Source organism: Lynx canadensis, chromosome F2 (genome assembly GCF_007474595.2).
Source record: "Lynx canadensis isolate LIC74 chromosome F2, mLynCan4.pri.v2, whole genome shotgun sequence".
Taxonomy (NCBI): domain Eukaryota; kingdom Metazoa; phylum Chordata; class Mammalia; order Carnivora; family Felidae; genus Lynx; species Lynx canadensis.
In genome coordinates this window covers 20,170,131-20,183,302 of record NC_044320.2, presented here as the reverse complement: position 1 = coordinate 20,183,302, position 13,172 = coordinate 20,170,131, and the positions used below count along the sequence as shown (strand labels likewise).

At 40.3% G+C, this 13,172-nt stretch overlaps 1 protein-coding gene across 1 annotated transcript in view; it reads left to right on the top strand.

Annotated features, from left to right (window-relative positions):
* Positions 1–13,172, top strand: part of COLEC10 (collectin subfamily member 10) — a 37,504-nt gene that overhangs the window by 20,691 nt on the left and 3,641 nt on the right. The window contains exons 2-4 of the mRNA XM_030304549.1: positions 977–1,048; positions 2,419–2,490; positions 12,230–12,283. Coding sequence (XP_030160409.1) covers positions 977–1,048; positions 2,419–2,490; positions 12,230–12,283 — 198 coding nt within the window. The remainder of the gene's footprint in view (positions 1–976; positions 1,049–2,418; positions 2,491–12,229; positions 12,284–13,172) is intronic.

The following is a 13,172-nucleotide window of genomic DNA, read 5'->3' as shown; positions in this document are numbered from 1 at the left end:
GACTTGTGTACCTGAAACTAACATAAAATTGTCAACTATACTTCAGTTAAAAAAAAAAAGAGGGGAGCGTGGGTGGCTCAGTTGGTTAAGCATCCAACTCTTGATTTGGACTTAAGTTATGATATCATGGTTTGTAAGATCGAGTTCCACATCTGACTCTACACGGACAGTGTGGAGCCTGCTTGGGATTCCCTCTCTGCCTCTCTCTCTCTGCCCCTACCCCACTCATGCACATTCTCTCTCTCAAAAATAAATAAACATTAAAAAAAAAGATTTGCAAACTTCTCAGGAATTCACCAGCAAAGACATTTCTTCAAACATAAAGTTAGCTAGGTTTGCAAACTTGAGAATTTCTTGGGAAAAATTTGAAACTGCCCTCCTATCCTACCTATACTGAGAGCAAGGGGAGACGAAGGAAAGAGGCAGACCACTCCAGATTGGTAGGTGGTGATGTGAATCAGCAAGAGAAGTGACATATGAGGCTTGTCTTCAGTGGTGGTAAGACAAGAAAGTTTCCACACCTGCCTACCAGAATCTCAAGTTTATATAGATGCCTTTTCAGGGTTCAGTCACATATACCTGCCAGATGGTCTCAACAACACCTCACTCTGTCAAAGCTGCATCCTTGAAATGGCTCCCACTGTGGGAATGGTGGTCATACATTGCAAGATAGGGAAAGGGGTGAGTAGCTTTTAACTGATTTCCTGGGTCTGGTTCAGAAGTCAATGGGTGGTCACATCCCTTTAATGACCTCCCCCAACAGAGTGCGAAAAGTGAAAGAGTAAAGATACCAGAAGTGTCCTCTCTTTCCCTGACTGTCCAGTCTATGTGGGCCCATGAACATAGTCACATCAGAGTTATAAGGCAAGCCCTTGGCTGAGGAATGGATTCCAACCATGTTCACCACCGTATCCTGGGGAGGATGTGCTATGTTATTATTCGAGCTGCTCCACTCATTCATTTTCCATTTCCAAAGGAGATGATGGCGAAAAGGGAGATCCAGGAGAGGAGGGGAAACATGGCAAAGTGGGACGCATGGGCCCGAAAGGTAAGTGCAATGATGTGAATGTGACACTGTAATATTAGAATTGCTTTCCTCTCTCTACTGGCCTTGTCCTGGAGATTGGCAGCTTTTGGAACACTCTTGGCTCCAAAGATGAATGAAAGGTACTTCAGATATGAATGTACTCGCTACCAGAGAGCTCCTATGACAGTGGCTGTCAATAAGTCACCACACATTTCTCAGGCTGCCTCCTTAGGATGAGCAGGGGTGGGATATTCCAGGAGACCTAGGGAGGAGCAGTCTCCAGAAATATCTAAGAAACCACGAGTTTTAGAAACACAGCTGGGTTCATAGCTGTGTCTTTTCTCAGAATCCACTGCTAAGCAACTCCTTTTGGCTGACCTAGAGTGTAAGGAGGGGGATGAGAAGAACAGAAAGAGTTGACTGATCCATTGGCTTACTCACCTTTCTAAGATCTGTCAGTAGACGATGGAGTGGGAGGAATAGGGCCAAAGAAGATGAGAATGACACAAAGGCCATTAGGGAGTGTTTTTACTCATAACACCAAGAGTAGCTTCACCAATACATAGCTTCTGGATTGTGGTGTCTAAGCGTGTGTCTTCCAAGCACTGGACATATTCTCCATCAACTGTTACAAGGTGGTGGCCCTAGACAACTGACTTCAAAATCTTTAGCAAGTTAAAGAGAAGAAAAGACTCACAAGCTTTTGAAACCTCAATTTGAGAAATGCTGATTTATACTCTTCCTATTCTATAAATATGTATAATATTCTATAATTATGTACAATCAGTTGCAAAATTATACAGCTTTATTACTGGTAAATGTTTTTTAGGTCATCGTAGAAAAAAAAACAAAACTGATAATTTTGGAGGAAATCATGATCCCGATCATATTTTTGGGGGGTAAAAAGTAGGGCAATCTCTGATGTCCCCTTGATCATGAAGTTTTACGATTATACATTCTCTCCCCTTCTTAAAAATGGCTAAGATAGTCAAATCTTGTTTTGAAATAGGGAGGAAACAGAATTCCCAAGTGAAGCCCAAAAGGATCTAGAAAGGAACAGAATTAGAATAAAACTCAAGAATTCTTCCACTCAGCCCCTTATTTGACCTCTAGATTAGACATCCTCTGCTATAGACCTTTTAGGAATATCGTATCAGTAAACATTTCAATACCATTGGGTCCAGGATTTTCATTCTTACCCACATTTAGTTTTCATATATACACTACAATGCTATTAAGATAGATAGTAAAACCTAGGATATATGTTCCATACCACAGACAGAAGAGTATGCTTTTTGTATTTCCTTCAAGCGGATATCATGTACTAGCCACATCTTCAAAGGGAATTTAAAACCTTAGGATGTAAAGATGACACATGCTTTGCTTTTCAGGAATTAAGGGGGAGCTGGGTGATGCAGGAGACCAGGGCAACATTGGCAAGACCGGGCCCATTGGCAAGAAGGGTAAGCTGCAGTTTTCTTTCCTCCAGCGGTAATTTGAGGCAAATCAAGCATACCCTTGATATATTCCAAAACGTTCTGTATCATGAAAATGACCCCTTGTCTTTCTTTTAAAATATGAGTTTTTTCTTTCTTCATATCTTGGCTGTTCCTTCTTTACATAAACAATGTGTCTAAAAAATAAATAAGGGGCTTGAACAAAACTAAACAGAAATTCAGGGACAGAATCAAACATAAAGTTCTGGTAGCCTTGGGACGCCCGGGTGGCTCAGTCCGTTAAGCAGCTGACTCCTTGATTTTGACTCAGGTCATGAGCTCATGGTTCGTGAGTTCCAGCCCCGCGTCAGATTCTGCACCGACAGCATGGAGCCTGCTTGGAATTCTCTCTCTGTCCCTCCCCTGCTTGTATGCATGCTCTCTCTCTCTCAAAATTAATTAATTAATTAATTAATTTAAAAAATAGTATTGGTGGTCTCTACATTGAACTATTTCCTGGGATCTGCTGGTTGTAATCCTTGATACAGTTAAAATGGGTATCACCACCATGATGCATGTTCAGTAACAGAAAACAATTATTCCTAAAACTCAATGCAGTGAAGGGCAGTAGAATTTTCTTTAAAAAATTTTTTTAATGTTTATTTTTGAGAGAGACAGAGACAGAGACAGAGAGACAGAGCATGAGCAGGGGAGGAGCAGAGGGAGAGGGAGACCCAGAATCCGAAGCAGGCTCCAGGCTCTGAACTATCAGCTCAGAGCCCAACGTAAGGCTTTAACCCATGAACGGTGAGATCACGACCTGAGGTGAAGTTGGATGCTTAACGGACTGAGCCACCCAGGCGCCCCTGGAATTTTCTTTCTTAAACTGAATGAAATAATAAAGATTCTTCATCTGGAATTTATTAACATGTTAGAAGCTTTGAGTGTATGTATGTATTTTCTTTTGTTTTGAGTCCTGTCCCCATCCTGCACAAAATTACTGCTTTCCTCTTATACAATAGGGGTGGCTTCCTCTTTATCATCTGAGCACTCCTCCCTACTGTCTTCTTATAAAGCCCCACAATGACAGCAGGTTCTAACTGTTCCTGATGGTCAGCAGTTCATGCTTTGTTCCACTTGGTTTGAAGATACCAAGCTGAATGAGAATCACAATTTTCTTGCAAGAAGTTCATAGACTATTTGGGAAGACAGGACTTGCTCAGAAAGAATCATAATTCTGAATAACTAAAAGACTACTATAGGAGCCAGGTGGGAGAGGAAGGCCTGGCTGATATAAAGAACCTACCTAGGTCTTGAGGAGCAGTGACATGTGTATGGAAATGGAGGGAAAGACATTTGATGGGGAGGCAAGAGATTCTAGTGCAAAGGTACAGATCCGGGGAAACTCAGTGCCACAGGCGACGGGACTCTGCAGCCTGGATGTGTACCCGGCAGCCTTCCTGCCATCCGCGTCCCCAGCAGCAGCATAACCAATATTGTGCCCCCGGTCTCCAGAGGTGCGTTCTTAAACGGTGAACTGGTGCAGCGGGAGAGAGGCTGCCGTCCCTCTCCATTCATCCTGGAGCTTGGTTATCTCCTCTCTCCCATCCTTTTCCAACTCATTCCTTTGAGAATTTTCCCTCAGCCTGAATTTGAGGGCAGGGACAGAGGGTAGTGCCACTGAAAAGAAAGTGCTGTGCTTTTTTTTTGATCCCGTGGCTTACAGTGTATGTTTGCCTGTGACTGAAATTCTCATAGTTGGGGAAGAGCTACGTGGACTCCTCAGAGATTATGACTCTTCCCATTTTATGCATTTGGGGTGGTTTTACCATGAAACGAATGAAGCTTTGGCTTTGGAGCCCCACACTTATTTAGGTCCTTCCCAAGACCCTGACAAGGAGCCTTAGCAATGGGTGCACATGTCCGTATGGCTTGGGAAAGTTTGTGAAGTAAGGCATTTATCCTCAATTGGTTAAAATAGTACCCCTCAACATAAAAACAAACAAACAAAACAAAACTATTTCCCCCCCTTACAAGCCTTTTTATGCGTATTTTTTTTCTAATTGCCCTCCCCTATGAATTTTTAATACCATCCATGGACTATATATCTATTATGTATTATGTGTATATTTGTGCTTTATATATAAAAGAGAGCAAGATTTTTCACCTTTCTAGAACCGACTTTTATATCCTTGAACTGGTATTGTCCTTATCAAGAATGCGCAGGTTAACACTACTGTCTCCTTCCTTTTTTAAAAAAAATAAATAAAGTTTGTTTATTTACTCTGAGAGAGAGAAAGAGGGAGAGAGTCCCAAGCAGGATCCACACTGTCAGCACAGAGCCTGATGCAGGGCTTGAACTCACAAACCATGAGACCATGACCTGAGCTGAAATCTAGGTCAGACTTAACTGACTGGGCCACACAGGTGCCCCTACTGTCTCCCTCTGCTCCAGCTCCCTTCTATCAGACTTCTCTTTGTATCAGCTGCTTATGGGAGTGGACACAGTATTCAGGGAGCTCGCCAAGAGGAATCTGAGTGGGGGAAAGAAACATTTAGTTTGGACTTCATGGGATATACTTAGATAGTGTGCAGTTACTTCCAGGTACAATTAAGTTATTGCTAACAATTTCAGTGTAGGAATAGCTTCCAAGAATATTCCTACCACTTACTGCACAGATCTATCTGAAGTCATGATGAAAAAGTGCAGAGATCCAATCATCACAAGAATGTGTCTTGGTACCCCAGCACAAGAAATGTGTGAGTTGCAGAAAAGAAACAACATTTGAAATGTACAGGGCAAGAGAGAGGCTGTGGAAAATTTTTCTAAATCCAACAGCTCCTATATGGAAAAGACTTTACAGAGGTGTTCTCAAATTTGACAATATTCTTAATTTACATACATCATCAATAATAAGTTGTAAAGGTGAAAGAAATTTCTTACATTATTAATAATAAAATAAAAGCCAGATTTCTGCTATAAGTCATGAGAAATTCACTTGCATTAATCCTTTAAGAATGACTACCTAAGGGGCACCCACGTGGCTCAGTCAGCTAAGCATCCGACTTTGGCTTAGGTCATGGTCTCCCAGTTTGTGAGTTTGAGCCCCATGTAGGGCCCTGTGCTAACAGCTCAGAGCATGGAGCCTGCTTCGGATTCTGTGTCTCCCTCTCTCTCTGTCCCTCCCCTGCTTGCACTCTGTCTCTCTCTTTCTCTCTCAAAAGTAAGTAAACATTAAAAAAATCAAAAAGAGGGGCGCCTGGGTGGCTCAGTCGGTTAAGCGTCTGACTTCGACTCCGGTCACCATCTCGCGGTCCGTGAGTTCGAGCCCCGCGTCAGGCTCTGGGCTGATGGCTCGGAGCCTGGAGCCTGCTTCCGATTCTGTGTCTCCCTCTCTCTCTGCCCCTCCCCCATTCATGCGCTGTCTCTCTCTGTCTCAAAATAATAAACGTTAAAAAAAAATCAAGAAGAAAAAAAGAATGACTACCTGAGTCAAAAAAAAAAGGAAAAAAAAAAAAAAAGCAAACAACCACCACCAAAAAATTAAAAAAAGAAAAAAAGAAAAGAAAAAGAAAAAAACCACAAGACAAAACAAACGGGAGAGGTACCAAATTGAATAGGACTTTAGGGTCTTGATCTGGAGGAGAAGGGAACCACACTAAAGATGAGCTATGCATTCTATTCTAATTTTCCTTTCAAGTTGTTCATCAATTCATGAGCGAGGCAGCACTATGAGACTAAGAAGCTCAAGCAGAAAGTTGCTCAAACTGAGTTGGTATTCAAGGCCTGCCAAAGAAGGGTGGCCCAGGAAAATGGTACTCTTTCTCATTTCAAAAATCAACATTTTCAGTTAGAACTCCAGAAATTCTGAAAAACACTGAATTAAACATAAGCCCATTCACGTTTCAAAAACTATTAGCAAGCTAGAAATAGAGGGTAACATATTCAATATGAAAGAGAACATCAAAAACAGCAACAAAAACCCACTAAAAATCACACTCAATAATGAAACCTCGAACACGTCTCTCCTGAGATTTGGAGCCCTCATCACCAATTTTAACCAGCATAATAGCAGTGGTTCTAACTAGAGTAAAACTGCAAGCATGAGAGAGAAGAATCACAATCATTGGAAACAAAGAAATAAAAGGGTCATTATTTGCAGATGATGTGACTGCATGATCAGAAAATACAAAAGAATCTACAGATTGGGGTGCCTGGGTGGCTCAATTGGTTAAGCGTCTGACTTTGGTTCAGGTCACAACCTCATGGTTCGTGGGTTCAAACCCTGAGTCAGGCTCTGTGCTGACAGTTCAGAGCCTGGAGCCTGCTTCGGAATTCTGTGTCTCCCTCTCTCTCTGCCCCTGCCCTGCTCTCTCTCTCTCTGTCTCAAAAACAAAATTTTAAAAATTAAAAAAAAAAAGAATCTACAGATTATTTGTATTAAGTTTTTTATACAGTTTAGCCACACCAAAATCAATTTTGTTTCTACATACCAGAAACAGTTAAAAATGAAATTAAAATGATGCCACTTATTACAGCATTAAAATTCTTAAATATCTAGGAACAAAGCTAAAAAAGAAGGTGCTTAGTCTTCTTCAACAAACAATACATAATGATAATGAGAGCAATTAATGAATGTTTGAAAAAATGGAACTAAAACTACATTCAGAGATTGAAACACTCAATATCGTTAAGATGATCAATATTGTTAACTTGATCCCCAAATTTATGTATCGATCAATGTTATCTCCATCAACATCCCAGAAGCAGCTCTCTTGGAATTTAATAAGCCAATTCAAAATTTATTTGGAAATGAAAGGCACCAAGAATACCCAAAGACAATCTTAAAAAAGAAAAACAAAGCTGGGAGCCTGAATTTAAACATTTATTTTAAAGCTACATCCATCAAGATAGTGTTAATTTATGCAGAGATTGTTAAATACACCAATGAAAGGGAATGGAATATGCAGAAACAGACTCCTAAATTTGGTTTATGCAAAGTTGACATTACTTGGCAATGGGAAATGACGCATTTATCAAAAATAGTGCGAGGTCAATTGGATACTCATGAAAGCAGCCAAACATATGCAGGCCATAGGTATGAAAAAAGAATTATAGCGGCACAAATTTATTAATTAAAGTGTTATGATTATTAGTGAATTTTGTGGTGTTTGCCTACTTTTAAAGTTTAATGATTTGTTTTTATTTCTTATAAGTATTCATTTTTATACCACTTTTCTATTTGTAATTGTGTATTATTTTTCTTAAACAGGGCTCCCCAAATTGTATAAGTTTCAGATAAAATGAATCATGGATCTGCCCCTGGCTATATCAGTTTCATGTAGCAACTAGTTAAGAGAAGGAAAGATGTAGCCAGAAAGTGGGATGCCGGACTTCAAGATTTCTGAGATATAGCCATGTTCAATAAGGTTGAGATCCTAAGTATTTCCCTGGAGATGAGCAGAAGTGGAGGCGGAGGGAGAGTCACGCTCATGAACACGTCCAGAATTCAAGACTTCATTTTTCAGATTTAAGTGTGTCAAACACAGATGAGTCTCCAGCTAGGGGAATTGGAGTTCGTGATCTTGAATCAAGTCTTAAACCTTTCGTAGAATAAGACGATGTGTCTTGGGAGGGTGGTAGATAACAGAGATGATGAAGAGTCGAGTTCAGTATGATTTTCTGAGCCTCAGTGGATGAATTTCCACAAATGTTGAATAAGTAACAGTCTGGAAATTATAGGGTTAACTAACCTTATCTTCTTCAAGACAATTCCATACCTGCATACTGTTATTTCTTTATTCATTGTCATGGCTTATTAGCTTGTCTTTTTTGCCCCCTCTAGACTGTGAACTTCTGGAAGATCAAATGAATGAAAGATTTACTGGCTCTATTCGCTTAAAGATAAGCTCTATGTGGGGACCCTACCTTTTAATCTTTTTTATCCTAGTGCCTATTGTACAGTGGAAACTTTCTAAATGTTTTTTGCATTAAGAATGAAAACGTGAATGATAAAATATTTTATTTCCTGTGATGTGGCCCTCTTTTTGACTCTGTTTCTATAAGTACTACTGTCCCTTAACATCAATTTCCACCATTCACTAATTTCTTTCTCTTCCAGAGATATGCCATCAAAATTTATGAGCATGTCTCGGAGTTTAAAAAAAATTGAGGTTTAGTGTTCTGGCTCACCTGGATTAATTTCATTTTTAATCTGTACTTTGAAATTTATTGTCCTCATTTTGTCAGGGGCTCTTCTGAATTTTTCACTGACTCAGATTAATCTCAACTTTCTGGGATGACCTTAATGTTGTCACTTGCGTGGACAAGGTAGCTTTCTGGATGTCGATATTTCATTTTAGGAATAAGAGAGAATGATTTAGTACAGGCAAATTCAACCTCATAGCAAAATAAATGTTTTTACTTAAGGTCAATAATCCTTTTACAGTGGAAGCATTATGATATTTTTGTTTGTTTGTTTTTTAAATGCAACCTCTAATTCTTCAAGCTTAAGACAGTTATTACTGACACGTTCCCACTCATGGGCCAAAATAAGTTTTTGTGTATGGCCTTAAACCTGAATTCATTTTCAGGAAACAGGCATTGTAAGCTCACATCCTCCATGAACCAGCTAAGTATTTGGCAGAAGCTCACATTGGTTGAGCAGCCTCTATGGCTTAAGCACAGAGCTAATCCCATGATAAGATGACATTATCCAATGAATCCTCCTTAATAATCTTCTGATTTTAGGTGCCATTATTTTCACTTAAAAAATGAAGAAACAAAGCCTTAAAGAAATTAAGTAACCTGGGCACGTTTAGCTAGTGAGCGGCAGAGCCAGGATTGAAGTCCTGGTTTTTCAGACTGCCTTGGTTGTTCACTCTACCACACTGGTTTGACTTTCCCATCTGTCAAAAAAGGAAAGACATTCATGGGAAAATACTGGAAAGTAGTCACAGTGCTTACATCTGTAAACTTATATGCTTCCAAAAAATGCCATTTTTCAATTCAAAAATCCGTTTTCCACATTATTAGGATCCAGCTGAAGGCTCTTGCTTCAGTGAACATCTTCTCTGCCCGGATCCACGGCCATCTTGGCCGAAAACCCAGCAGGCATTTCCTTTATTTCATTCTGTGAGTAGGTAATAGTGATCGTGTCCCATTTCCTTGGTCTGCGATGTGTGCTTTGTTTTCCTTAAAACCCCATTACTTTTATAAAGCAAATACTCCATTTAGGCTTCTTTAATGTCCACCACTGGGTTTAGCCCAGAACTAGGATGATAGCAGGACTAGAGTCAACTTTCAGCCCATGTTGAATTGAAAGGGATCCACATATAAAGAATACACACCGTTTTAAAAAGATAGCATATTAAACTATATTCATATGAACTTTTAAGTCCATATTGTGTCTCGTGGTGACAAGGACTTGACATGCCTTTCAACTACTGAGAGCATCTTTTGAATACTTCACTTCCTTTCATTAAATCATTGGTTCACTCATTTGGGAAGCACCGTGAACTAGGGAGTCAGAAATGCCAGCACTGCCACTGAATTGCTAGATGTCCATGAACAAGTTATTTTGCCTCTAGGATCCTCCATTCTTTCAGCTGTAGAATAAAGATAATGATAATAGCTAGCTTAATGGATTTAACTTGATAATATCCATAATAATATGAATATCTATAAAGTATCTGGAACGGTACTTACAAAATGATTGGCACTTAGCAAAGGCATATTCCTTTCTTCCATTAAGATGTCCTCAAATTCTATTTTTACCTTTAACAATTTACATAAAAGAGAAATGGAGGCATTTGCAGGACACAACTTAGGTGTGAGCAGATCAGTCTTCCTCATCAGGGTGCATGGCATGTTTCCCATGCTTTTTCCAGTGTACCTCTGTTGGACATTGTCCCCTAACTTGCTCCCATCTTCACCTGCTGAAGTTCTTCAGAACCAAGCTCCAGTGCTGTCTTCTTCATCCCTCCAGCTGAAGTACTGCCTCGTCTACCTCCCGAACCAGAGGATGTTATCTCTGTCCAATGTTCAATGTCTCTCTTACAGCATTTATCACATTCTGTTGTCATGGGTTTCATCATTACCTTATTTCATTCAAGTGCAAGTTCTGAGGCTTCCTCCTACACACTTAAATTGCATTTTGGGTTTCAAGGACTGCTTTTTCTCTTTGGGGAGCCCGTGAACGCCTGGCATCCCTGTAAAAAGAAGTGTCCACACGGGTCAATTTGGAAATGTTCAGCAAATTCCTGGGGCCTGGGCAAGCGGGCTTTCCTGAAAGATCAACAGTCAATACGTACAGGACTCCTTTTTTTTTAATCTTTGTTTTTGAGAGAGATAAAGAGACAGAGTGAGAGTGGGGAAAGGGCAGAGAGCGAGGGAGACACAGAATCTGAAGCAGGCTCCAGGCTCTGAGCTGTCAGCACAGAGCCTGACACTGGGCTCGAACTCACCAACCGTGAGATCAGGACCCAAGCCAAAGTGGGACGCTTAACGGACTGAGCCACTGAGGCGCCCCCAATATGTACAGGACTCTTAATGAAAGGCACTCAGCAGACAGTGATGAAAAGAATAGCTAATGAGCAGGCAACATGGGCCACCCTACGGGTTTTAGAGTGGCTCCCATTTTTTTCCCTTTTGCTGGTAAAGGATGGGGTTAGGTAGAACCTTCATGTTGACTCCATTTCCATTCATATTGCCCCTTTGGGGCACATAACTAATTCCCTGGACTCACCAAACTCCTGCAGAGATGAGCCCCATACCCTTCTGGCCTGGATGACCTTCACCCTATATTCATCCCTCCCAAATTCCTTTTTTTTTTTCTTTCTTTTTCTAGTTCACCATTGAAGCATAAACTCTATTTTACTTCTATCAGGGTCTTCTCTTTTGATTCTCAAGAACTTCAGCCAAACATTTCCTGTTGGAAATCAAAAGCTTTTGCTTTCAATTATTGTGTCTGATGTAGGCTTCAAGGGCTTATTTTGAAGTTGAAAAAAAAAATCAACATTTTTTTTCCTCTCTGCTTTAATACTCCTGATTCTCTGAGAGTTATTTTGTGGATGCCTCTGACTGAATAAGAAAATGGACACATACAAAGAAGAGCAGAAGAGAAAATTATCAAGGTTGATATTTTGGCATAATATATTTGACACAGCTTTATGTTACAGATATTTGCATACATCACATCTTTTCCAAAATGTATAAACCCCTTCAAGTCAGAAGTTTAATCTTGTCTCTCTTTATACCTTCTCAAAGTACCAAGCCTTTTGTCTTGCACAGTGTAAGTAATAAATAGTAAATATTTGAATTAAATTGGAAAAGCACAATATATGTTTTTGAGAAGCCAAGGGTGAAGCCACATGGGAGAATTGGGGCACCACAATGTGCTAATCAACTGATCCAGGTATACAAAACAATGGTGCTTTTAAAGTTAAAAATATGCAGAGCATTGTATTAGCCTTTCTCAGAAGGCCACGTTAGTAGGGCAGGTGACACAAATTTAAATGTTCCCTACCCATTCTATCGGAATTCTACATTCAATCTAAATAAATGATGACTTGTTTGATTAGTCGTACCTGTGCAGCCAACACAAAATCAAATTATTTACGTAAAACCAAAGAATATTAGTTGGCGACACTACGAGTGAAATTCAAAAACTGTTTCCTATGATTTTAGGTGTATAAGATATTGTCTGCCAGAAACAATCTGCCATTTTAGTTCATTGTTCTTTTCATGGTGATTGTTTTTGTTCAGGTGACAAAGGGGAAAAGGGTTTGCCAGGGATCCCAGGAGGAAAAGGCAAAGCAGGTAAGGCTTGCTCATTTTTCTCTTCAATGTCTGGCATCATTCCAAATATATTCATCTTTAAAAATAAATACATTTTTATGAAAGAAAAAAATAGTCCTCTCGGTGTTTAACCTGGTTTTACTCGGGCTGGGGGAAAGGAAAGAAGGGAACTTTCCTTTCCATCTGCTGGTGACTTTCCAAGCCCTGGGGAAGGGAGTGATGGCACATTCCATCCCAGTCATGCTTAGTGGGAGAAGCAAACCCAGCACATCAGGAAGCAGCCCTCATTCTCCCAGAGCCAGAGGAAAATCCACCGTGGCCGTGGCAGTGGGACCGAAGCGGCGTTCCCTGCATTCCACCGGCATCTCAACCAAATGGAGGGGAGGCCCGCAGCAAACTGGCCTGATCCAGAGAGACCCCATGGGTACAGGACACACCTTCGGTGGCCAGAAAGAGTCTTCTCTTTCCTCCTGAAAGAGTTTTGTTTCCAATGCTCTGTGCAGGGAAAGTAGGTAGATTGCTTCAAGGGGAGCTCACAGAGGTGCAGTGAAGACTAATTGTAAGAACTGTTTTAAATTCCTTATATTTAACTGTGAACACGGATAAATAAAGCCACAGATTTCCCCCCCTTTGGCTAATAAGATTTTTTTGCTTCTCGATTGCCAAAAAAGAAGGCAAAAGGAACTGATTACACGAAGCAGCCATTAAATAGAAAAAGGGAATCATTTGAATTTCACATCACTTCCCTTACAATTCTTTCTCTGCCTCTGCATCAGCAGGTAGTTGAAAAGGTAAATGAGCAAAGCGGGAATGAATGGTGGAAATTAAAATCAGAGTTAATCCACAAATGGGGGGACTGCCTCTTGAAATTATAAGTTGAATCTATTCACAAGATTTAAATTTAGTCCTT